At 40.0% G+C, this 27,452-nt stretch overlaps 1 protein-coding gene across 9 annotated transcripts in view; it reads left to right on the top strand.

Annotated features, from left to right (window-relative positions):
- LOC144515299 (muscleblind-like protein 1) overlaps nt 1-24,677 on the top strand; it is a 76,548-nt gene extending 51,871 nt beyond the window's left edge. For 3 of the 9 annotated variants that reach the window (XM_078246019.1, XM_078246010.1, XM_078246018.1), the window contains 9 exons: nt 3,701-3,871; nt 8,451-8,672; nt 11,653-11,892; nt 16,460-16,513; nt 17,380-17,530; nt 18,989-19,090; nt 19,849-19,931; nt 20,241-20,314; nt 20,960-24,677. In XM_078246019.1, coding sequence (XP_078102145.1) covers nt 3,803-3,871; nt 8,451-8,672; nt 11,653-11,892; nt 16,460-16,513; nt 17,380-17,530; nt 18,989-19,090; nt 19,849-19,931; nt 20,241-20,297 — 978 coding nt within the window. In that variant the 5' untranslated portion in view covers nt 3,701-3,802 and the 3' untranslated portion in view covers nt 20,298-20,314; nt 20,960-24,677. The remainder of the gene's footprint in view (nt 1-3,700; nt 3,872-8,450; nt 8,673-11,652; nt 11,893-16,459; nt 16,514-17,379; nt 17,531-18,988; nt 19,091-19,848; nt 19,932-20,240; nt 20,315-20,959) is intronic. The other 6 variants (XM_078246011.1, XM_078246014.1, XM_078246013.1 and 3 more) reach the window with 4 other exon arrangements.
- The last annotated feature ends 2,775 nt before the right edge of the window (nt 24,678-27,452 follow it).

Genomic DNA, 27,452 nt, shown 5'->3' with positions numbered 1-27,452 from the left:
CATCTATTATAATGTTGTTTCCTTTTTTTCAAGTCTAATTGAATTTCCCTCCAGCTTTGCTAAGAGCAGACAATTACTGTATTCAGTCTGCTGATTCAAATGCTAAGCATTCATTCATTCATTCATCAACCACAGAGTATTCTTCAGTTTAAAGCATATCAGGGTTTTGTAAGAGAAGGCCAAATATTTTTCAAACGATGGCGATGACAGGTCCTTTAATTTTACAATTTGTCTACAAAGGGCTATTTGTTCAAGTTTGCGTTCTTTATTCATCATATGAACAACAATCACAGAGAAGCAGTAGCTGGCTATGAATATCTTAAGTTCCAGGCTCCCTCCAACAATGCTAAATAAATATCTATGAAAAAAGAAAAAGAACATCACACAATTAAAAACAAAATGATAATATAATCATAAAATAGTGCAAGTTAAAATAATGGATAAAGTATAACATCAATAGAATATAAAGTAATATAAATGAATAAACTGAATGTAAACAGGAATGTTGTAAATGTGTTTGCATAATAAGTACAGGAAGTACAAGCATGTAAAAGGTAGTGACAAATGTTCAAAGTACATTTTATTTTAAACATGTCATTGCTTTAAAATTGAAAATAAGTTTTGCGACTGATCATTATTCCCAACATAGCTTGACATATTTAAAAGTTAAAAATGACCGCCGTACTCACTTCTTTTGCCTCTATTTTGCTCTCCCCCCACTCCTTTGAAAAATATCTGACTGGTAAATACCCCACTATGTTTAACAGCTAGTCACTGACGATGTTTGTCTGCTGTTTGGTGCTGAGCTATTCTTTATTCAGGACACAAAAAAACGGTCCATAGCACCATACAAAACATAGCAAAAGACAGACAAATACAAGACAAAACACAACAGTCAGAGTTCCACAATACACAAAAAGAGTGTTCAGATATTAGCATATAGACTAAAACGCCAATGGTTCCACAATCTCGAAGTGAACCTAACCCCACTCATTGCAGGGTTCACTAGTGTTGCAATTATGCTGTTGAACGACTCAGTCTACACATACATCTGTACATGAGATTCCTGAGTACAGCAGGACAGGTGGATACATCAACACTTACAAACATTTGTCTTGCACTGCTCCATCGTGGCATTTTAAGCAGCAGCCTCAAGAAAAGTTGCAGGTTATAAAATAAAAACAATGAGCTAAAAGATACTAAAAAGCATAAAGGAGCTGCAGAGGTGATATCTCTCTCTGGGTTGGTCACTATGAGAGATACCTCTTTAAATGACACATACTGTAGCCATTTGATCTATTATATTTACATAGAAAATATTGCGTAAAGCTGCATTGAAGTTCACCATTGCCTGAATAAATTGCCTTCAAAGAGTGCCTGGGGAATTTTATGTAAGCTCTGCATTGTCACAGTTAATCGCACACATACACACATAGACACACACAGACACAGGCTGGAGTTGACATGCTAAAATCGAGTCACCCAGGGGGAATGTGCCTTGAAAATCAAAAGACATTAACCAATTAGCGCTGATCAATAGTCACAGCCACACAGGGATGGGCCAGAATAGGAGCGTTGTTATAATGTGTGCCTCTAGGCCAATTGGCAGGCTGGGAGTACTATTACTCTCAGCTCTCAGCCAATGAAAATGCTGGAAGAACTCTTGACATTCTGCAGCTCTCCAACGCAAAGTATGTTCCCTGCTGTAGCTAGGCAGAACAGGCCGCACAACGAAATAAAAGGGAGAGATGGAGAGCTAGAGCGAGACAGGCAAAGGAAAGAAGGAATGTGGGTGGAATAGAAGAAGAGTGCAGGGAGAGTGTATGTGTAAGGTTGTGAAAGCATGTGTCATAGGCGGCAATGGGCAGCAGGTAATCTCACTGAGATAAGCAGTGGCATGACAGCCAACCTTTAATTCCCAATGGGAGGTGGTACTGTGGGGTTGTCGCAGGGTTGTTCTCCCCATTCCATGGAAATTGATTTATATAAAAGAGAAATAGGAAGAGACGGATGGAGGGTGCATTTTGATGGGGGAAGATTGAGGCGAGAGTACAGAGAGTGAAGTCGACAAAGGCAGAGTGAGGGTAGCACTTCTGCTTTGCACATTCTGCACACATAGATGAGCACGTATGCATACACAGATCACAGCAGCACCCCTGCACCTCAACTGTTCTGTATTCATGATGAGGAGAACAAATATCAGCATGGGACTTGGCATGTATATAGGGGATCGAGGCAGGAGGGAATGAAAGGGGGGAGTAAAAGAAAAGAGGAGGAGATCTCTAAAATATTACACCTATCCGGGGAAGTGTTCAGTGGAGCAGGCATTATGAGAGTGTAAATTACATTCCCTCCTTCTTCCCTTGGGCTGCCGGCTGCTGGTTGAATATAATCACCCACAGCGCCAAGCACCCAGACACACACTGCACTGCCTGCCTATAGACACTAGCAGAATATCAGATACATTGCCATGATGTGTTTGTGTTTATGTTTATTGTCACAGAAGGGTCCAATCATCTATCGATCCAAAATCAGTTCTCCAGCCTGTTCTTTTCTGAAACGATGTAAAGTATTGACACAAGTCATTTGTCTCAATTGGGAGGGGATCAATAGTATTTCACTGAGCCATGTAAAATACCCAGCATCATGTTGGACAGCTTCAAGGGTGGTAGGACAGAGGAGAGCGCAAGTCTTTGCTAGTAGAAATCCCCCCAAAAATTCCTCTTTAGAGTTAAAGCAACAGTGCACTTTGTCTTTCCTTTTTCACTTTCCTTTTAATTCCGTGTCTTTGTTTTTACTTAACAACTGTCATACAATGAGATGTGTTCTTGACCAGCCTCTTTTCATTGTAACATAATTTTTCTCAAGAAAAGAAAAAAAATAACTTTTGAATGAAACAGTTCACCTCGCAGGTAAAGCTGAAAACAATTGATCAATTATTTGACCAACGGGAAAATGAATCCCGACTATTTTGATAATTAATCAGTTTTCAAGCAAAAATGCCAAACATTCTTTAGTTCCAGACTCCAGACTAATTGTGAGGATTTTCTGCATGTCTTTATCTTATGTCATATTAAAATGAATATCTTTGGGTTTTGGACGGGTGGTTGGACAAAGCAAGCGCTGTAAAGGTGTCACATTGAGCATTAAGAAATTGGGATTGTACAATATGTGATATTTAGGAAATGTTATGACATTTTATAGACCAAATAATTAACAGACTAATAGCACCTATAGCACTTATAACATTCTCTCTCTCTCTCTCTCTCTCTCTCTCTCTCTCTCGCTCTCTTATCTTTCGCTCTGTGTATTACAATCTGTTAGCAGAAGCACATAGACAGCTAATCCTCTTCATCTCTGCTCTTGAAGCTAATTTGTTTCTCGTGGGACCTAGATAAATTGTTGAAGGTAATAGGTGCACAGCTTAGGTCACAAACGGAGAAAAGAGAGCAGAACTGATCGGTCTTCTTTACGAAAAAAGACAGTGGCAAGCCCAGATGTCAGGGATGTAAGGTCAGCGCCTGCTAAATCGGAGGGCAGCAACTTGAGTCAAGGCTCATTACTTCTTTACATTAGGCAACAGTTAAAGGAAACACTATTCTAAATCTCCTCTTTCCATGTCTCTATCCTCCTTATCCCTTCCTCTTTTATCCCTCTCCTCTGTCTCCTCCTACTTCCTCCTCCTGTCTCGCCCCATCAGGGCCGCTGTTCCAGGGAGAACTGTAAGTACCTGCACCCCCCTCCCCACCTAAAGACCCAGCTGGAGATCAATGGAAGGAACAACCTCATCCAGCAGAAAAACATGGCCATGCTGGCCCAGCAGATGCATCTCGCCAACGCCGTGATGCCCGGCACACAGCTACAGCCAGTGGTGAGAAGACACATACAGTTAGCATACACAGCTCGCATGGATATAAACACATACAAATTACACTCATTTCCTACACTCAGGGTGTAAAAGCTCTTCATTCTCTTAAAATTGGGGCTGCACAATATATAGTTTTTTTATCGTTATCGCAATATCAACTGGCGCAATACAAATACAAATACAAATACACATCGCGAAAGGCGGCGACATATCGCGATTTCTTTTGTGTTAATTGAAAGAAAATATCAGTAGAAAATTACAGTTTAAAAAGAAACTCATTCTTTTTCAGTGGAGCCTTTTATATTCAATTCAATGTTAAATTTGTTCAATAAAATAATGTTGGAAATGATTTCCTTTCGTTTGTTTTAAATTCAACAAGCAATTTGCTGTATTTTAGCAGAATACTGAAAGCTGCAGAAATGCAGAACTGAGTACACTTTAATATATGTTTATTTATCGCAAGAAATATTGTTATCGCGATATTTAACTACCTTATCGCATATCGCATATTTTCCTCATATCGTGCAGCCCTACTTAAAATTGATCTGGAGATATTGTCAGAGCAAGAACTTTCATGAAATGTTTCCCCTTAGACTGAATAGCACAACGATGATTTACGGCTGACACGCCCTTTTGAGATTTTTGAATGTTTATGAGATGTAGTGGCTCTCAGTGCCTCAGTGTTTGTGATGCTCAGAAAAAAATTTGTTCACTAAAATAGAACAAATAGTTTGTGATTCTAGGAGCAAAGGACATACTATGTTCAACTAAAAGTTTCAGTTTTTAACAAAAAAACAACAACAGGCATTAATTCATAGTCAAATGGTTGCTGAACTCTTGAACAGATCGCTGGAAATGTGTTATGCAGTTTAATCAGTGGTTTTACAGTTCCAGTAACTAACTTTATGTTTCATTGAATTGAATATGTCAAAGATAAAGAGGTTGCCTTTATTTCAAACTGGTCAGAATGACCAAATCTACCTTCTAGCTGTGTTCAAAGAGCCAGGTTAGCTGGATAAGAACATACAGCATTTAAACAGTGTTTAATTGGAGCTTAAACGTTTAGAGCTACCAAGAGGACCTTGAGTTAAATGTCAAATTATCGTTTAAATTCATCTACGGCTGTGATGTAAAATATTTTTTTATAATTGAGTAACCTGGCAATTGCTTTCTTGTTTTGTCTATGAAATGTCAAAACAAGTCAAAAATGGCCATCTTAGAGCCTAAGGTGACATCTTCAACATTTCATTTCTTTACGACCAACAGTCCAAAAGTCAAATATATTTAACATACGATGATGTCATCTGAGAAAAGCAGCAAAATAGTAATTTTCTGTTGATTGTTTAATTGATAAATTGACTAATTGTTTCAGGACTAAATTCATTAATTTCACGATAGCTGGATTAATCAAGCAATGTTTGAACAACAGGGCCCAGGCATTGGACACTGAATCGTTTCCCATTGTGGTGGGAGTATTTTTATACAGTGATCAATAAAGTATTTTATTATTATGATGCAACACACCCACAAATACATGCAGAAAATGACATCAGAAATGACAGAAGTGATTGTGCTGCATGCTCCAAGCATCTTCAAGGTGATGGCCGGAGCTCCAGTCAGCCAGTTCAAATGAATCCTTCCCTACCAGATCCATGAGACCTTACAGAGTCAATGAGACCTGTCAGTCAGGCTTGAAGTAATTCCTCCGTCCCCTCATCTGTCCCTTTATGTTTAAGTGAGAGCAGCGAAGTGAGTTTGCCTCAGACTATTCAAAAGAGCTTTACATGTTGCATGCTTGGACACACACACGCACGCACACACACACACACACACACACACACACACACACACACACACACACACACACGCACATTTAGCCGATGGCTTATCACCCTTATCTGGGGAAGAGGGGCTGAGTCGAGAGGCCCATTGAGAGGAACAGAGGAAACTATGAAAGGGTTTAAAGAAGCAATAGATCTCCCTGGGACTGCAATGCCTTCCCTTTCTGTTTATGTCATGGGGAGAAAGAAAGTAAGAAGAGGAGAAGATAGGGGGAAGAAGATAGGCTGACAGGGAAGGACGCAGCAGAAGAAGAAAGGGAGGACACAGAGAGGCAAGAAGAGATAAATGAACAGAGTAAAGACAGGTAGGTAAAATGAAGGAGATAGAACGACAGCAGTGAGGAGAGATGGCTTTAGACCTGCACTAAAAAGAAACGTCAAGAAAACAGAGCCATGGTGTGTGCAAAGGGAACAAGGGGTAACACCAGGTACTAGCTTTTCCAGGAATCAGACTTTTCTTCTTCCATCCCTCCCTTGTGTCGCTAGCTTGGTTTCCTGCCCCCATCCCCAGTATCTCTACCAAATCATATCTGCTGCTCTCCCACTTTTTTGTCTCTAGCCTATAGCTGTCTACCCTCCATGTGCGTAGGAGAGGGCTTTCATTTCACGCATGGAACCGTGCAGAGGGTGAAGTCATTAGGGTCCATTACAGCTGTCTGTAAGTGATGGCGCTCATGATGCTTTTTATTACAGAGTCAATGTCAGCGGACAGCCCACATTACAGTTATATCTATCTACAGTACTGACTCACCGACTCACTCACTCACTCACTCACTCACTCATGCTTGGTGTACTTGTTTGGTGCAGACAGTGGATGGAAATAAGTAAAATAAAACCATATTTCTACAAGGGAAAATGAGTGTCAAAATAGGATTATTGTACAACTTTAAAGACTGGGCTATTTATTAGCTCGTTGGTCAAACATTTTCCAAGCTAAATGTTTTCAATATTTTCACAGTTGAAAAAAAAAAAAACATCTTACCACAACCATTACTTGACATAGTACAGAATTTAAACACAGCTCTAGATGATCACATTGCTTTCTATCTTTATATTTAACTCTGGGAGTGCACGTTAATTTGTCCAATCTCACTCAGATACTATGAGCATTCAGTTGTCACATAAAATTGTGATGTAGAAAAGTCATCTTTTCTTAACATGTGAGCTCTAAATTGATGGATTGATGTACATATAATTGCAATGCTCATTTTGTCAACATGTTTTTCTAATTTGGATTCAGGGTATGTAGAAAGGGAAAACTTTGTAACTTAAAGATGGTCTGACAAACACCACATCACTGCAGCAACCCTAATTGCTGACAGGAGGAGGCAGTGAGATGTTTTTCTGTGCCTACTGTGTAAATATGCTCAATTTAACATAACTGTTTTCAATCTGTTGCGATTGTGATTTACAGCAAGAATCTGCAATGTCTTATCATTATTGGAAGCAATTCAAAGCTAAGTGAAGAGACATTCCAGAAAAGGCCATTAGCAAGATCACAAACTTTTTGCAGGATGACATCACTTCATTGTTGCAGCCACTGACATCATTCCAACCTTGAGCTGCATGCAAATATCCCAAAACAGACATCTGAGCACCTTGAGAGAGACACATCTACTTTTCCAGAGTACCTTGCGATGGGACATAATCCTTCAGACATTCCAGAGGGGAGCACTGAATGAATCAAAAAGCCCACACCATTATTCCTACATTTTCTGAGTCATCCCAGAGCAGCACGGAGGTTTTTGGGAGGAATGTAGCTGTCCAGGCTTTGCTGCTGCTGCTCTATTACTCACAGTGTCATGTTGGCAGGGGCTCAAGAGACAATCCTCAGACTGGGGCTGAGGTCAGGAACGTGCTGGAAAAACTTTCACTGCGCTATGTCAGCTAGCACACTGCTTAGCCTCCCTCTTGCGGAATGTGTCTTTTAAACTCCAGTAAAACACATACAGGCAGTGTATGTTAGTACAGTATAGTCCCCCCCCTCCCATGCACACACAGCTTGACGTCCATGAGCCCGTATATATGTGTGTGATCGCTGGTGTGTAAAGCGTGTGTTTCCATCTGATTCATGTAGGGAGGAGCTGACACCACATACAGAGTCAAGGCCTCCATTATGTGTTATCTCAAATGAAAAACAAGCAGCCATTAAAGAAGACAGTGTTTTTCCTCAGATGTAGACCCATTCATTGTCTATTGTTGACATCTTTTTTTGCCTCCACATCCCGAACCACAGTTTCTCTCCTCTGCTTGGCTGCTGATAATTGCATACATCTCTTATTTCACATATCTTCAATGGTAATGTGAGTAGGATTGAAGGATGGCATTATACTTATTGGTAGATGTAATTAGATATTCAACTTTTGTGTATTTGTATGCCGACTGCTATAATGGTTATGAAACTGTAATATGTATATCTGTATCTGTGTCTCTGTGTCCCAACCGGCAGCGGCAGATGGCCGCCCACCTAGAGCCGCCCACCTAGAGCCTGGGTCTGTCCGAGGTTTTTCCTCGCCACTGTTGCAGCAAATGCTTGCTTGTGGGAAATTGTTAGGTCTTTGTAAATCATAGAGTGTGGTCTAGACCTACTCTATCTGTAAGGTGTCCTGAGATAACTCTCGTTGTGATTTGACACTACAAATAAAATTGAATTGAATTGTATATGAAGACTTTTTGACAAATCTGAATGAGATAGATTTGCTCAACTCTGACCGACTCTCTCGTTTTGCATGTGCCCACAGCCCATGTTTTCAGTCACACCCAGCCTTGCAACCAATGTCAATGCTGCTGCGGCAGCGGCTGCTGCGTTTAACCCCTACCTTGGCCCTGTGTCGCCCGGCCTGATGCCTGCTGACATGTTGCCCAGTGGCCCCGTACTGGTCACCAGCAATCCCAATGTCCCTGTACCAGCTGCTGCTGCTGCTGCTGCTGCACAGAAACTCATGAGGACAGACAGACTGGAGGTGAGCAACACACACATTCTCACACACAGACGCAGGATAAATGTGACTGCACAAACACGCACATACCAAAGACCACACAAATGAGAGGATTTGCATAATTATGATTTTTCTTTCATATCAGTCACAGATTAGAAGATAGATTAACAAAACTATAGTAAACACTGCACCCGGTGAGGGTCATTTTCCCAGCTATGCAAACAGATTGGGCTTTGAAATATGGGCCGTGCCTATTTGAGTATTAAAAGCATGGGTTGCAAAGTCTTGCTTCAACAGTTTCTGTTAATTATGTATCTGGTACACAGTTTCTGTTACAGTTACTACATCCCATTACCATAATGCAGTCATTACCCCAACTTAAGCAAAGAGAACGAGACATTAATGAGACTCTCTCTCTGCAAACACTACCGTCGATGCTGCATCCCGTCAACAGGCAGCAGACAGCACAAGCTCAAGTTACACTCTATCAGTGTGTCATTTTCACAAAAATCTTTAATTATTCTATGAACGTAATCAGTCATTTGAAACCTGATGAGTGTCGCTCCTGTAGCTGTGTTCAGATAGCCATGAATTGGCCAGTGAGTCAATCTCATCCATTATGCAGCCCCACCCGGGAAACTCTCACAGCGGAATAATGGGGAAATCGTTGGAGGCTGGCAGGAGGCGTGTGAGAATGTTTACAAGGTTACATGTAAAATGAAATGTTGGGTAGCTGGGTAATTAATGGGGGTGAGGCTGAGTAAAGTCTCTGGGCCCGATGTGCGAGTGGATGACATGCAGAGCGAGGGGATGGGTCAATGACGGGAAAAAGAGATGGAGGGGGAGATAGGAAATCAATTTGTAGACCTGTTGCGGTCATCGAGAGAGCAGTCGGGGCCAGCAGAGACAGAGATAACAGAAAGAAAGTATGGAGTTAAGTTATAGGGGCTGAGGAAAATTGGAGGCAAGAAGTAGTTGTTGAAGAGGAACACGCAGGTCTCGATTCAGACTGGGATTGAAATTATTTTCCGGCTACAGATTGATAGCATTCTGCACCAAAGTGCAGTAAATAGACAAACAGATATGGAATAATGTATCAGCCAAATGCAATAATTGGCGGCAGAGGGCAAATATCATTTCACCTTCAAGATATTTAGACCCAGTGGTTGACACTGCCTGTAGTGCTCAGCCGTGTGTGCTGGTGAAGCTTTTTGATTGGGAGCATTCATATCTAGCCTAATTAGTCAGGAACTAGGTTTGCTAAAAATATCTTAGAAAAAAGGGCGGGACATATTTTAGTTTGTGTGTCGTTCAAAATCAACATAGCTGGAATTCTGTGGACCAAAACACATACCAGTAAGAAGATATGTGCATGCTATTTCCTTGACTCTGAGAGAAATTCCTATTTTAGAAGTCAATCCTCCAGACTGTTTTTCCTGGGAAATATTTTCCGGCAGTCTCTCTGACTCTGTCTTTTATGGAGCTATACTGCAGCCTTTTAGCGTACATAGAATCATATGTTGCTTACTTAAAACCATGGTGATGTAAATGGCCTAGAGGGACCGTTACCATGGGGACAGAAATATGATTAACAGACCTTTTATTTGTTTGTCCAACTAAGCACTTCCACTGGGTTGGATCGCTCTAATGCATGATTAAACACTGTTTAAAAAAACACACTGGTCCGCACCTGGTGCAGAGAACATCAAATTGCTTCCACTTAGTCTTCCCTTTCGTCTCTTATTTTCCATGCCAGCCTCACTCACTCGATCCCTAAGACTCTCACTCTGTCTCCTTGATCCCCATCTGTCTGTCCTTTACTCTTTATTCATCAACCACACATTGTCCGCTCTCTCCGTTGTTTCCTCCCTCCCTCCCTCTCTCACCAGTCTCTCCAACATCTGCCTGACAACAAGGACAAGGCAGTCTCTCTCTTTCTTTCTTTTTAAATAAGACCAGAAGCAGCAGTGGTGATGGTGGCAGTGGTGGGGAATTAATGTGTGTGAGTGTGCATGTGTAGGTGTACATTCATATGCGAGTGTGTGAGTGCGTGAGAGAGGTACATAAGAGAAAGAAGAGACAGAGAGAGAGGCCGAATCCTGCCCCATCTCTCACACAGATCGGTGATTGTGGATGATAAGCTGTCATGACAGGAGACAGAGCAGGGTTAGTTTGTAGATTACACCGTTGGTGGCTTTTTGTCTGGCAGCCGTTCCACCACAAATCAAATCTTTTATGCATGCAGACAGTGAGACTGGTAAACAGACATTTGGTAAATGGCTTGTTCTATTACAATAACTGATAGATCGATACAACGTACCATGAAATTACATTTCATTTGGAATAGGATAGGATTCTGAGTGCAATTCAGACTCAGCGGTGGCTGCCAGTACTCAAACAGAGATCTTAAGTTATTTCAGTTATTTAAGTGTCAACATTTAATTCTGGGAGAAAATGCTGCCTCATAATTTATATGTGCACACCTTTGTGTGTGTGTGTGTGTGTGTGTGTGTGTTATTATGCGTGGGTTGGTGATTACGTCAGCTGCAGCCTCCCATGAGGGCAACTAGCCCCAATATTTCCCATGAGTCTCATTGAGCCTCTACATCCAGGCTGAGGCAATCACTTTCCCAACTGTTCACGCAGATGCTGCCCTCTTCTGTCTCTATGAGGAAGAACAACAACACAGCTCATTTCAATAATGGATAATTGTTGTGTGATTGATGAGTGTGTAAACGCTGGTTACGGTCTGTTCTGCTTATCAATCAACAGTAATGGCCGAGCCTGTCATTAAGATTGGTTAGCTCTGTCTGGTAAAGTGATTGTCAAGCTCTGAAATGACCGAACAGATTGATTACTTCATCAAATGGGAAGTAAAGTGAGCTGTAACTTCACAATGTGGGTCTGCTGTTTGTGTGTGTTTTAGACTTGTGATCTTATTGGTATGTAAGCAAAGTAAAAGTAGTAAAACAGTGTGTTTGTTCGTGTTTTTTGTGTGCACCAGGTGTGTCGGGAATACCAGCGAGGTAACTGCACACGTGGGGAGAACGACTGTCGCTTTGCCCACCCTTCAGACAGCACTATGATTGACACCAACGACAACACAGTCACTGTGTGTATGGACTACATTAAGGGCCGCTGCTCGAGGGAGAAGTGCAAGTACTTTCACCCACCGGCTCACCTGCAGGCCAAGATCAAAGCCACCCAACACCAAGTCAACCAGGCTGCAGCTGCTGCAGCCATGGTAGGTATCTTTCCACAGATTGGAACACCAATAAGGACTTCAGAAGATTTGCTGTACAGCATCCTCAGTACCGTGTAGCCAGAGAAATTTCTATCAGTTAAAACAAATAACATGTAAGAGTACATATAGTTCCAAAAATTAGACTTGATTTCTCACGTGATGACCTAAAATATATCATTAAGCTCTTCTAATGTTGATGTGGGCTCATTCAATATAATATTATTAATAATAATAACATATACAGTATACTACAAACACTCTTATTTGGGCCTTGATTTCCCAGTTTCTAATGGATGTAGTTGTTTGGGTCAACACCTTCTACTCTGTGCTTTTACTCCCAGCACACATCCATCGTTCGTGCTCTCTTCAGCTCTGACTCAAAATGCACTAAGAAGACACAGAGAGGATATGTGTGCTTTATTAGCAGCAGGCTGTAGCGACCATGCTCGTATGTGACTGAGCGTACTGTTCCCCTCCTCCTCCTTGTTCTGCTGCTTTGTTAGTCGTATATCTTTTTGCCGTTGTTCGCAGTCAACAGGTATGTTACATTTTTGCTGAAAAGACAACTGTGAAGACTGCTGTTCGTTTTGAACCTTGCTCCTGCAATGCAGTGATAACTTTCTAAATAGAGACACAATGAGGGTTTGCTCAGTCAAATTCTGTAGATGACATTGTGCAGCAGGTATTCCAGAAAGGAGGCTAAGGTTGATTTCAGTTAACCTTTCACGTTGAAGCCAAATTAGGCATAGTACGATCACACCTGCCTCCACATAATATCTGACCTTTTTAGCCTCGCTTCTCTTTAAAATGCTAAACGTCGTGAGCAGATGTATTCCTTTGATCATTCAGCTTGTATGCCATTTGAAACGACAGTGGTGAAAATGTAAATTTTACAATGTGGCCACAGACTTGGACTAAATTATCTTAGTTTGTTTTTCAACTTACATTCTAATTTTATGAGGAAACGTTGTTATGATGTGTAGGGAATAGTGGACCCAAATGCAGAGATAAGGCAGGCAGGCAGGAGAAGGTTTGAGCTCGAGGATTTATTAAACACAAAAACAGCGAGCAAACCAAAGGCGATCCAAAAATGAAGCAGGCAGAAACAACACAGGGAGTCCAAAGGGAGCAGGCAAAAAACTAATGTCCAAAATGATAAAAAAAAAACACAAGGAAAAGGGTGTTAACAAAAACAGAGACTGGAACAAACTTATAGGAACAAAAGACCGCAGGGAAGATTCTAAAAGCAGGCACATGAGTGAAACACACTGACAAGAACAAACTGATAAGGCAAAAACACAAAACGATCTGACACAGCACACAGAGGCTAAGTACAAGAGGTAACGAGCAAACAAGGAACAGGTGATACAACAGGTGAAACACATCAGGGCGGGGCAGAACAATCAGACAGGCGGGAAAACACAGGAAGTAAAACTAGACAAGACAGAAAACCAGACTACCAAAATAAAACAGAAAACAACAGAACCTACACAGTCGTCCCAGAAACATACACAATCCACAGGAAACAAAACCCACAGTACAGAAACACAAATAATCCATAGGGAAATACAAACAACAACCCCATATATAAATATAAACAACCCCAACAGAAATATACACAACCACAATGTACAAAAGTGGACAAACAATGTTGTATTAGTGTTTTTAAAAACACAAACTAAAGTCCTGTGAGCCAAATCAAAGCGAACATTATCAGGCATACCATACTGTTTTATTATCTGCCTCTTTTAAACACTTTTCAAACATAGTTACAATGTGTTTAAGCAAAGGATCTGAGAGACAGCAATAACATAATACAGTGAAAAGTGAGATAGAATAAATAGACTAAAATAGTATAATATAACATCCTACAAGTTATACAGTCATACAGTGTTAAAAGCTGTGTGTTTAGTTGAAAATAAAGTACAGATGCAGCGGTGTGTGTTGTGGTTAATGTCCACAGTTTATGTGCTATGACAGTAAATACGTATTCACCCTTGGTAGCAAAACCTAGACTTTGGCTAAGTAGGTCAAAATAGATCTCATACGTGATTTATAGATGTTTATAAATGTATTCTTAATAAAGCAATACATAAGGAAAGAAACAAATGTTGTCTGGTGTATTTAAAAGCACACACTTAAAGGTCCTATGACATGCTGCTTTTTGGATGCTTTTGTATAGGTCTTAGTGGTCCCCTAATACTGTATCTGAAGACTCTTATATAGGCCTTAGTGGTCCCCTAATACTGTATCTGAAGTCTCTTTTATATAGACCTTAGCGGTCCGCTAATACTGTATCTGAAGTCTCTTTTATATAGGCCTTAGTGGTCCCCTAATACTGTATCTGAAGTCTCTTTTATATAGGCCTTAGTGGTCCCCTAATACTGTATCTGAAGTCTCTTTTATATAGACCTTAGTGGTCCCCTAATACTGTATCTGAAGTCTCTTTTATATAGACCTTAGTGGTCCCCTAATACTGTATCTGAAGTCTCTTTTATATAGACCTTAGTGGTCCCCTAATACTGTATCTGAAGTCTCTTTTATATAGACCTTAGTGGTCCCCTAATACTGTATCTGAAGTCTCTTTTTATATAGGCCTTAGTGGTCCCCTAATACTGTATCTGAAGTCTCTTTTATATAGGCCTTAGTGGTCCCCTAATACTGTATCTGAAGTCTCTTTTATATAGGCCTTAGTGGTCCCCTAATACTGTATCTGAAGTCTCTTTTATATAGGCCTTAGTGGTCCCCTAAAACTGTATCTGAAGTCTCTTTTATATAGGCCTTAGTGGTCCCCTAATACTGTATCTGAAGTCTCTTTCCTGAAATTCAGCCTTGGTGCAGAGTTACAGCCACTAGAGCCAGTCCCACAATGAGCTTTACTTAGGATGTGCCATTTCTGTGTCTGTAGCTTTAAATGCTATTGAGGAGGAGAGAGGGGGGGGGGGCAAGGTGGAGGGTAGGGGTGTGGCCTTGACCAACTGCCATGCTTCGCTTGTTTTCAAGCCATGATGTCTCTCTCTTCCTCATGGGTGGGCCAAATTCTCTGGGCGAGCAAAGCAGAGAAAGTGGAGGTAACCTTCCTCCTTATGACGTCATAAGGAGCAGATTCCAGATCGGCCCATCTGAGCTTTCATTTTCTCAAAGGCAGAGCAGGATACCCAGAGCTTGGTTTACACAGATCACCATTTCTAGCCACTGGGGGACCATAGGCAGGCTGGGGGAACTCATATTAATGTTAAAAAAAAGTGAAATGTTCATGCCATGGGACTTTTAAGACTATGCACTGACCTTATTAAGTGACATGAGCAATCCATCTTAAAAAAGTTTCTAAGACAATGTCATTATAAAATGTTGTGTTTTTGCCACAGTTATATTCATATAAAGATTTTAGATTTAGGGAAAATAGAGCACTGCTGGGGGGGGGGGGCAAGGTGGAGGGTGTGGGTGTGGCCTTGACCAATTGCCATGCTTCGCTTGTTTTCAAGCCATGATGTCTCTCTCTCTCTCATGGGTGGGCCAAATTCTCTGGGCGGGCAAAGCAGAGAAAGGGGAGGTAACCTTCCTCCTTATGACATCATAAGGAGCAGATTCCAGATCGGCCCATCTGAGCTTTCATTTTCTCAAAGGCAGAGCAGGATACCCAGAGTTCGGTTTACACCTATCGCCATTTCTAGCCACTGGGGGACCATAGGCAGGCTGGGGGAACACACATTAATGTTAAAAAACCTCATAAAGTGAAATGTTCATGCCATGGGACCTTTAAGTGCTTTGGAAATTCTTAACGTCTATGTAAGCAGGTCATCTTTATCTGGGTAATGTTAAATTATATCTACTGTAATGTGAAAATGTAACAAAAGTTATTCATAATTCTAATCTATGGCCAATTTAGAATGACATTAAGGTGTGCCGGGGCAGAACTTTGGTGAAAACAGTGTTTCATTATATATTTAGATGATGTTAATGGCAGTTTCAGCTACTGTTTAAGAGCTGGGTTAAAAATTGGTCTGGGATCAGGTGTCAGGGGTCAGGGGTCAGGATCAAGTTAACCTGCCATTAATGCGGTTTAGTTCCAGGGCAACCGTTGCCATAGCCCAGTTACCAAGTAAACACAATATCTGGAGCAGGGCCTTTTTTGTGAGCCAAGATTATATTACATCATATTCATAGTGTATGTCTATACAATAAACTAGGATTTGTATTCAATTTGAATTTAACACATCTGGTTAATTGATTAATCCTCCTTTCTGGATAAGAACACCATTACTCTCCACGTTATAGTTCATGAAACCGAATATTCTTCTGACAATAAACTCCGTCAAGGCCCAAAACTCTTTTCAGTAACACCACAGCCATTAATGTGCATGCCCTAGTCTTCTTGTTGTTGTTGTATATTGCATTCCAATGATTTGTTTTTATTTGTTTGTTTGTTTTTTTTGTTTTTGTTTTTTTCTTACCAACCCACACTGCACTGCTGCCCCCATGATGCACCTTCGCTTGCTGGTTTATGTTAATGCGCTTGAACCCCATTGGCCCATTGCCATCATGTGCTCGCTGCCTGCTAATTAAGACTCAGTCGGCTGTCAAATCACTGAAGCGACCCCTCGACGCAACTTTTGACCTGGTACTATGACCTTTAACCTTTTAGCTTGGCATGTAGCTGTGGTGTAGTAGATATACCTATGTAGTTCTAAAACAAAGTAGATATGTAATGAGGAAACACTGAGGGGTGATGAACTGATTGTATCCATTAGTTTTGTTGCTTACATTTATATAATTATCCCATTTGAATCTTGACTCAAAACATCAGGGACCAAAAAAGAAAAAGGCCTTAAAAAGGAAATCCCCTACATTTTCACTGTCAGTGGTCAGTTCATCACCTTAAGTGCATCTGAAAAGCAAATAAATGGTGGCATGAAATTTTTTTCAGTTACTAAAAAAGTATGGTAGTCTTTGCATGATTCTGTCACTTCCCATATTGCATGTGTAATTGTTGAAGAGGTGTCTTAACACGGCTTATAGTGTACTACTATCATGGAGCTGGCAGTGCAGCTTTCCCTAACTATATCCTTCTTGTTGATGGTCCAACAATCAATACAATAACCAGTATCATAACCAGTATCATAGTTCTCGTTACAGAAAGATCTAGTTTTGCCTTAGCCTGCAAAATAATTATTTGTATGTACTGTTTTTTTTTGTTTGTTTTTTAAATCATTTCATAAGGTTCGTGACATTGTGCTGAGGACATATTTTTGTTGCCATTAGCAAGATAGATGTCACAGTTTGTCAGCTAGCACCACTGTCCTGACTTGCTCTGACAGAGGTAGTGCAGTCCACTGCTTTGCTTGCCAGTGTTTGTAATAACTGTTTGGAAGTGGCAACTTTATCTTCTAATGAAATTCTTTCTTCTCTTTGTCCTGAATGTCACTGCTACCATCCTTTGGTTTCCCTCACTCCCATCCCTTTATTTTGGTGTTGTCCCCTCTTCAGGGGCTCCCTCCCGTCTTGCCTCCTTTACCAAAGAGACCTGCACTTGAAAAAGCCAACGGTGCCCCCACTATGTTCAATGCTGGTGTATTCCAGTACCAACAGGCCCTGGCCAACATGCAGTTTCAGCAGCAGGCTGCCTTCATACCATCAGGTAAGGCCTGAGCCTTCTTTCACCTGTGTTTGTGGCAATGATCCCATTGCTATTGGCTGTCAAAACCACACAGTGTTTTAACAACTGATGTGAATGGCTGAATGATTGTGTGATTTCATTGTTGGTCACAAGGTGGAAACGTTTGCATGAACTTAATTGCACATATCGTATGAACAGCATGTGGTGTAGGTTTAGTGTCAGAAGTCACAGTTGTTTGGTTTTTAAAGATATTGACTGCTCTTTTCTGCATGTATATGTGTTTAGTATATCAACTTAGCAATTCACATTGGGTTAAAATTGGTCTTTGTATCTGCTACAATAATGGTAGTCTATAGTAGGCTATGTTAAAGGAGAATTACGGTCGATTTCAACACGTAGCTCTGTTGTTTGTAAATTTAGAGTGCTGTCAGTAGCGAGAAAAAACGAAAACAATCGGTGTTGCCTACACCGTGTTATCCTCCTGCTACAGTTTGCACCCAGGAGACCGAAACAGGGCAAGTTTTAAACACGCTTTTAGCCTCTTAACATGTTCAAAATGTCATTACAAGTGCCTACCCATGGGAAGTGATTCCTTCCAAGTGACACCAAAAAGAGATACAACAAAAAATGTTTATTAATTTACTGATTAAATAAGGTAGTGTCTCCAAACTTACCTCAATTATAAGTTGTATCCTGCTGATTGTACTACAGCACTTACTTTTAAAAAAATAAGCATATGCCTATTTTTTAAAATAGTTTTGTATCTCTTTTCGGTGTTGTAGTTTGTAGACGGTCCCGAAGCACTCGTCTTACTGCCGACTCAACACCGGAACTAAACAGAGCTGAATTAGCAAGACTTTCATGCATTTCTTTCACATCTACGACAGTCAGATTCACTGCGTTCCCTCGGGAGGAATCACTTCCCATGGGTAGGCACTTGTAATGATATTTTGAACATGTTAAGAGGCTAAAAGCACGTTTAAAACTTGCCCTGTTTCGGTCTCCTGGGTGCAAACTGTAGCAGGAGGATAACACGGTGTAGGCAACACCAATTGTTTTCGTTTTTCTCGCTACTGACAGCTACCACTGTGAAAACAGCTGTTTGACTGCCGGAAGGAAAATAGGACCTCTGGTGGTAGTTTTTAATTTCCCCTTCCAGTTAATGGCGCAGTGAGAGTTGAGAGCCAGAGCTTAAATATTTCATGCATATGTTTCCTATGCTGTGGTATGTGTGTTTGCAGCAGCTGTGTTGTGCGCAAAGGAATGATTATTCTGTGTACTTAATAATAAACAATATTGGTACATAATCAGATGTATAACCATTATATTGAAGCCAGCAGGTTAACATATTCCGAGCACAATGTCGTCATATTCACGTTAAATCCAATGTGTCTGACTTTACAACACTTGTAATGGGTTTCTGTTGATTTCTTCTCCTCCCAATTCACTCCACTCCCTGTTGCAATGCATGATGGGCAGGCTCGATATTGTGCATGACACCTGCAACAAGTGTTGGTAGGTGCCAGCTTTCCTTACTGATTCATTGTAGTCACTCACGTGTCATTCAACTCACCACATTATGTGAGCACATTCGCCAGTTTGTGAATTTAGACTTTGACATGAACCCCAAATGGCATATGTAACCTCTTTTCAACGCAGCCGACAGTGTGGCTGTGAATTGTACATTTTGATTAGGAATTTAATTGCCATTTAAATTGGAAGTTATGTGTTTTTTTTTTACTCTGCGATACATCTTTGTGGTATGGAACGAACCCCTTTTTGCTCTGCCACAGTTCTGTCTGTCACCTAATGCTTGTTGCAGTTAAATCCCCTTGCTTCATTAGACTTCCATTCCAAGCTCTCTAACCTTTAGATCACCTCATTATACTGTCTGGTTATACATACCATATACATATAAGGGGTTATTGTTGGTAGTAGAACAAGTGGTACATGTAGTAGTTGTTATTAGTTTATTTTTTTTGCATTCTAGTAATAATTTATTGTAATTTTCCTTTTTAGGGAGGTAAAACAACAGCCAATTAGCTACCCTGTTCAGTATGAATGCGAAAAGAAAGACTGTAAAAAAGGACAAATCATTTCTCTGATGTTTATTTTTCTCCCTCCACAACACATCTGTTTCTATCTCTTTACTCACATTTTGTTGAGTAATTGTTAGAAAGAATAGTAAAAACTAGAAACTACATGTGGTTTAAAGCTATTTAAATCTATAATTTTTCACATCAGCATTCCATAGACAGATGTACACATGACGTATTAACATTAAAAAAAAGCTTTAAATCTGCTCTGGTTCAACTGCCTGTGTGATCTCTCCCTCCAAGTACCCATGATGCACGGTGCTAATGTGTCTGCAGCCACCACATCTGCCACAAGTGTTCCCTTTGCAACCGCAACAGCCAATCAGGTTTGCTCCTCTCCTGCCCCCCCCCTCTCTCTCTCTCTCTCTCTCTCTCTTTTCAGTATCTGTTAGATTTTTTAATCATATGATTCCCATGTGCCTCTTAATGAAAAATGCATGAATGGTGCACACAGCTCTCTGCTAGCTTTTCAGAGCATCTGATACTGTGATTGTTTAGATAGTTACAAAGCGTATCTTTATACAATGAACCGAGTGCTGTTTGTCCTCATTTCAACTGATGTCTCCGTCCCCCTCCTTCTTTGTCTCCCTGTTTATTTCTTGCCCTCTATTTCTGTCTTCCCCCTTCTCAATCAGATTCCAATGATATCTGCAGACCATCTGACTAGTCACAAGTATGTGACCCAGATGTAGGAGTCTCAATCAGAACAGTATGTACTGCACCTCTTTCTCACCCAACAGCTCACACTCTTGCAAATCTGAAATCTGTTACTTTTCTGCTACTTATTATTATTATTATTATTATTATTATTATTATTATTATTATTATTATTATATAATCAATCTCTACCACCCACTTTATTCAAGTAATGTAGAATTTAAAGGAAGCGTTTGCCTTTTTGGGAAAGACGCTTATTTGCCCCCTCTCATATGCTACAGCAGCTAGCTTAGCTTAGCACAAAGACTGGAAACAGGAGGAAGCAGCTAGCCTGGCTGTCCAAAGTTAACAAAGTTCACCTACCAGCACCTCTAAAGCTCACCAATTATCACATTATATCTTGTTTGTTTAATCCGTACAAAAACTTATGTGTAAAAATAAAAGATAATTTGTGGTTTTACAGGGAGTTATGCATTGGACACAGATATTGTGAAAGACACAAAGACAAGGCATGAATAAAAAAATAAATAAATAAAAAGGTTTGACGTAAAACATGATTCAGGGTTTTGTAGAATCGTCTTATATTGACATTATATTGTGAAATCAGGGTCCGATATTAAGACAATTAGAAACGTCTAAACTAAGCTTGTCCTCTCCCTTCACATCTGTTGTTTTCTTTGCTGTGTCTTCTTTCCAGATGGAACTGGAGCGTGCAGATTAGCGGTCACCCTTCATGCCTGTAACATCACGAGCAAAACGGAGAACCAAATCTAAATCGGTTTGGGATAAATCTGCATGTTAACATAGGAGGCACAGTTTGTCAGGATTGTTTTCATGTGTACTTCATGCACACTATAACACAACAACAGAAAAAGAACATCATTTGCATTAAAAGACTGCCTTTTCTCTCTGTGGAGGCCATTTACCTTTATACACCGGACACACTTTGAATGTTAACATGAGGTAAACGAGTGGAGCAGTCGTCAAAAAAAAAAAACGAATCGACTGTATTGGTACGTCCATTGACCAAGAATCATGACTTGTGCTGTTTGTTTGTTTATTGGTTGGTGGTCTTTGACCCTAATGTGTTCATTTGTTTACACAAAGGTGCACCTTGTATTTCATTTTGAGGTAAATGAATGATCTGACTGAATCACATATGCATGCACAAAGATTTTGTTTATGCTTTTATTTTGTTGAACCAGTGATAAGGGAAATCTCATGAGTGCACTCAGAGGCAAAATAGCAACTGAATGTCTGTGAGGTGTCTTTCAAACCTTTGTAGCCTACCTTTCTATCTCTTAAGCACATGTCTTTAACCGTGCAGGCATCTCTGTAAAGTGCCATACATCTCAATCATCATCTGGATTTTATTAAAGCAGTTCTACAAAGTGTTAAAACTCAACAATTCCCTTTAATATGTCTATTTTCTCTCTTGGACAGCATGTAGTGTCCAGTGTTGTGACCCAATATGTGATCCCTAATAGCTCCACTGCTGATTAGATTACCTTTCCAAGATTGTCTTCTTTAATCAAATCTGCTGAATGAATCACTTTTCTTTTTTTTTTCTTTTTTTATTTCTTCTTAGTTGTTTAGACAGGAAATTACTGGATTTATGCTGACACAGATCTCTCCATGGCCATTAAGTCTTTTGACTCTAAAAGTCAGATGAGTTGTATATGGGGTGTTGGCCTGTATGAGTGACCAAAGACTCTCCTCATGATGATGTTTTACTGAATAGCTTTGAAACAGCAGGGCGATCAGTTGGTATCCAAACTGCTGTGAGACAGAATCGACGGTGCAACTGACGACAGATTTTTATGATTGATTTGTTCTTCATTTGTATGGTTATGCATATTTTAAAGCAGATTGTCAAAGTAGATTCAGTGTAGTGTATATATAGTCTGACATATTTAAGAATATTTGTTAAGTGCGTCTACCTGAGAGCTGTTTTCAGATAGTCAGTCAAAGTCTTTAAGTGTCACTGTTACTAGAAATTGTGGGTAGACTAGTGGGACTACATTTCTAAAATATGTGGGCTGCAAAAGCGAGCCCAAAGTAGGATCGGGTGTATAGAGTAGATCTCTAGAACTCTTTGTCTTTTTTGTGTTCTGGGGTGTTCTTCAGGCATATTTAATTGGTGGATAGTACGGGGAAAGTGGCAAGAATAAACGATTGTATTACTCATCCAAAGCCTTAGAATGAACCATCGGGTCAGCACAAAGCAACATGCCGTTTTGAACCATCCAGTTGCCTAATCCACGCCATATTAACACACACAGAGCACTATGTAATTGTCACTTTTTTGTCAGTGTTTTCTTAACTTTCTGTTGGTTGTTTTTTAGATGAGGAGTGTTTTACTTTATTTTGTTTGGATATTTTGATATTGAGTTTGGATTTTGAGTTTTGCTCATTATATTTATAGTTCTTATAATGAATATAAGGTTTCAAAATAAAAAAGTGTGTGTTTGTGTGTTCTCATGCACAGTTTCCTGAAATTCCATGTAATGTTAATTTTAGTATGATTATGATTGTAAACTCAATATTTTCTACGTTATGCATATTGTTGAATTGTATGCATATTGTTCATTTCTCTAGTCCTTTTGTGTTCTTTGAACAAAGATGTTTTATATGAGTATCTAACAGCGATGAAATAATAGAACAGAGAGGCTAAGTTGTCACTGTGGCAACCATTGCCAATAACAATATAATATTTTAACGATTGTAAGGTTTGTATCTAGTCATATGAGAAGAAAAAAAAAAAAGACTATTATAAATTCTTAGATGTTTAGACTAAAGATGTTATTTTCTACTGTATCCATTTCAAATAGTAACTATTGTTTTAATATTTTTACTCTCCCTGGAAATTGGGCCATGTTGGAAAACAAGCTGCATATTTGATCACTTTTTGGGGGCGTCGCTGGCGGGGTCAGGTGAACGTGGTGAGTGGGGAACTGAGTCTGCACACTCATCTCTTACTTAGCCAACTGCAAACAACATGGGTGGGGTGGGGAATCTTGAGGCGATAAAGGTGATAGAGGTTGACTTTTTTGCACTTCTGTACATAGTCAAAAAAGAGAGAATCATGTATATTGAGATCTTATTTTGAATAAAAAAAAAATTGTGTCTATAATGACAAGGAATTTTGCTAGGATAACAAAAAAAAAATCTTATGAAAGGCTGAACAAAATTGCTTGCATCAAAAGGGCACTGAGTTCTCACTCTCCGACCCGTTTCAGAAAAGGCCAAGTGTTGCTCTTCTTTTTCGTCAGCAGCTTGTAGTTTGCCAGGTAACCTTCTGGAGGAGGCGTCCACTACCCTCCAACGTAAGAGCCTGACTGGGTTTGTCTGGTCCCCTAACCTGCCTGTATTGACAGGTCTGTGTGTCATGGCCACGCCCTCCCAGGCCCAACCAATCACAACACGTCCTGTCTCCTTACTTCACTCAGAGAAGAATGCATGTTAAAGGAAATACATATACCGTTTAAAAAAACACCACGACAGTAATATTGAATAAGAAAACATGTTACACAGAAAGATGTATTTACAGTATACAATATTCTATCAATGTAATGGAATAAAACATATATAAAAATACAAAAATAGAATAGTGTTTATTTAAAAAAAAAAAAATAAATAAATAAAAAAGATTCCTGAGAATATACTCACTAAGGTTTTACCACTTGGAGAGTACATGCAACACAAACACCATAGCTATAAGTATGTTCTTTATGTTTATGTAAGCTGTGCTTCTAGTAGATGGAACTGACCAAATGGGAATGTAGTTCAACATCAGGCAGAATTTAGGAATAATTTCAGATTGAAATACCGTTTTGTGGTTTGGTTATTAAATCGGTAGTTTGAAATTGTGTCCTGATCATCTTTGTCATCTCTCATCTCCTACAAGCACGCATGCTTACGTTTATGATATAATAAAAAGCGTTTCTTGTTTGTTTTCTCTGCTCGTAGTGCTAATATGATGTATTCTGTCTTCTGCTGCAGTTTGTTTCTGCTTGTTTTACTGCTCCAGGCCCCCATGAAAGGATGTGTCATGTTTGCATGCTGGCCACCTCTGGAATGCACCTGTAGAGAAAATCTCTGATTGTCACAGTCTAAAGCCATACAATATAATCTCATCAGAATGAAATGTGTGCAAAGAAACCAGAAATGAAATAGAGGTGGGAAACTGTACTTTATAGGAAGGTGTTTGCTGTGGTTGTATTAACTGCAACATCATGTCATAATTAAAGTCATGAATGTAGCTAATAAAACATGTGCTGTGATGTGCCAACGTTGATGGATTAGTGTGGTTAAGAGAATATCGTTCTTGGCACATTTCTCTTCATGGGGCCTGCATTGCTATATTTGATTATTGCTGTTATGAATAAAAAATGTAATAAAAATGTACAAATGAACTGAAGAATTAGCTTAAGGGGTATTATTTCATATAGAGATTGTAGCTAAATGTTGTTCTGTCCAGTAATAGGCCTAGCTCCACATTTCCGAAAATAGCCTACATATATTTGCTTTCGTGGCCAAGACTTTAAGGAGGAAAACAGGAGCAGTGATGTCACATAACACTGAGTCATTAAGCTTTAAAAATACATCTCATAGATTAGTTTTATTAATCTTCTGAATAAGCCAACATGTAAACGGAAAACAAGCAATGATGTGTTGCCATAATTAGGCTACATGACTAAATAAAGTTAGTATTTCTAGTATTGTTGCATATGCTTATTACAGTACTTAAACAGGCCATTTGCCATTTAAATTACAGAGTTAAAAAGAGTTATAGAAGCTGGGTGTAAAGATCAGTGTTGGGGAAGTTACTTTTAAAAAGTAGTGTTTGCTCGTTACTTGTTACTTCTTAAAAAAGTAATCCGTTACTTTACTTAGTCACCCCCTATGGAAAGTAACTTTACTTTACTCGTTACTTTTACGTTACTTTTAAAAGCAGGCTTCTCTGGCAGAGACTGAAGTTAATTATACAAAAACTATCTTTGACCATAAAGCCAATCTCTGGTTTATCAGTGAAGTGTCCACACTGCAGACTGGATTCTCTACTCACAGAGTGACGGCTGATTCATTATGAACGAGTCCAGAGCGGGTTGAATGCACATCAGCAGGTCATCGGCGTTACACGGTGTTAGTGTATACTATGCAATGTCTGTATGGACTTGTACTGGTCGTGCAGCCACGATGGTCCGTGCATTGTCGTAGACACATGCAGCCTCATTTCTGGAAATCCTTGCGTGTCCGTGCAACTGACACAACTCCACAGCGGTCCGCTGCGTGTATGTATGAGCCCATCTCCACCGCATTCATCTGTGAGGTTGTCAGCTTTGTGTCTGATTACTCTGCTACCAGCCTCTGTCACATCCCGTGTGGAGCTTGTGAGTGCACAGCTGAGAAGGCAGTCTCGCTGTCAAATCTGTTCCTGGGAAAAGTAACGTTGGGCCGAATTGAAAAAGGAACTAGGTTTTGTTACCAAATTTTCAGTAGTAGTGCTTTACACTACTTTTTACCCGAAAAAGTAGTTACGTTACACCCAACACTGGTAAAGATTCACCGATACAAATCGGTATCTGGTTGTATTATCACAGATACGGCTAGCTACATCGATACACAACCCAGTCTCACGGCAGTTTGTGAAATGGCTACGTTATTTAATCTATTGATTCGTGTTCACTGGGACGTTTTTTTCTTCCTAATCCCAACCGTCTCGTTATTGTCGCGCGTCCCCAGCCGCCGCCTCCCGGAATGTGAGGCGTCCTTTCCCCGTTGTGTTTTTCCGAAACCCAACCTCTGAATAGATGGTTCCCATTTTGTGCTGGCCACCACGAAAAAAACGAGATAAACGGTTTGTTGTACACGTATCAATAGATTCAAAATAACATGACAATTACACAAACTGCCGTGAGACCGTGTTGCAATACAAGGACCCAAGATTCGGCCAATTGGCCCGGTTCTAATATTACGAATTGGTTGACTGAAGCTTTGCTGTCAATCCAACGAAGCTGCTGCGGTATGCGCAAATGCAAATGCTGTTAAAAGAGATGAGTGTGTGTTTATGTGTGACTAACGTGTGACTGAGACAAAAGCCTCACTATTTGTGTGATGGCAGGGATCAGCCAATCAGTGCCTTTGTTTGGGTTTGCAGAAAAAAACATGCCGACAGCTAGCTAGGTTTAGCTAGTTTATGGAGTTAGCGGTGAAAGTGGCTGAGAAATACATCGTGGATATTGTAAATTGGAGGCTACTAGCTGCAGTCTGTGAGTCGTCCATTCACGTGTGTATTCATAAACATGTTCCAGATATATTTGAAACGTTTTCATTGCACTCAGTGACTCCAAATCAAAATTGTTATTCATTAAAATCCTATTAGATATCTCTCCGCATGATGCATCAATTTGTCTTACCCACTGAAGCTTCTAATTAGGAGCAAAGATTTTAATTGAGATATGTGCCTCATTTCTTTGAGAAAAGTACTGATAAAATCTGAATGTGACTTCATTTAGCAGATGTAGTTCTTTAAAGAATGTAATTAAGCCAGTGGGTTGATGAATACCTTATTGATTATTATGTTGATTAATTTACACATGAGGAGTCCAGCATTTTAGCATTTAAAACGATGTGAAATGCGTCACATTCAAGCCGTTGTCCCACCCTGGTTCACTGACGCAGGGGTTTTTAGTTAATGTGGCTGATTAGACCCTCACGTGCAGTCTGTGCATATCTACAGAGTCCTGAAAAGACATCTAATATAGCCAAAATAATTGAAAACACCTGTGCAGGTTTGCAGGTACGGTGTCCTTCTCCAACGCAAAAATAAAAACCATGCTGCTGGTTCAAAGATGTGATGCACAGTACAGCCACCAGATAGCACTATCTCTATGTCAATTATGGGGCTCTACAGTCCAGCAGTGACTGCACAATGTAGGAATGTGCAATCACCTGTAAGTCCATCATTGAAGCTGTATTTGAATAGGCTGAGATTATTGTTTCTGGTGCCGTTTGCTTCTCTGATCACACCACCATCTAATCTAATGAACTAATAGCGGCATCAAATCATCAAATGACCTTGAATTACAGAAAGTTGTTGATGACTGTGGTTCCGTTCCATTCCACTTTTTCACATTCAATCTCACTCTTCTCTCTCTATTTCCCTGTCTTCTTGCTATTAACTATTG

This window comes from Sander vitreus, chromosome 3 (assembly GCF_031162955.1).
Source record: "Sander vitreus isolate 19-12246 chromosome 3, sanVit1, whole genome shotgun sequence".
NCBI lineage: Eukaryota > Metazoa > Chordata > Actinopteri > Perciformes > Percidae > Sander > Sander vitreus.
Note: the sequence above shows the minus strand (reverse complement) of the source record. Positions and strands in the feature narration are given on the sequence as shown.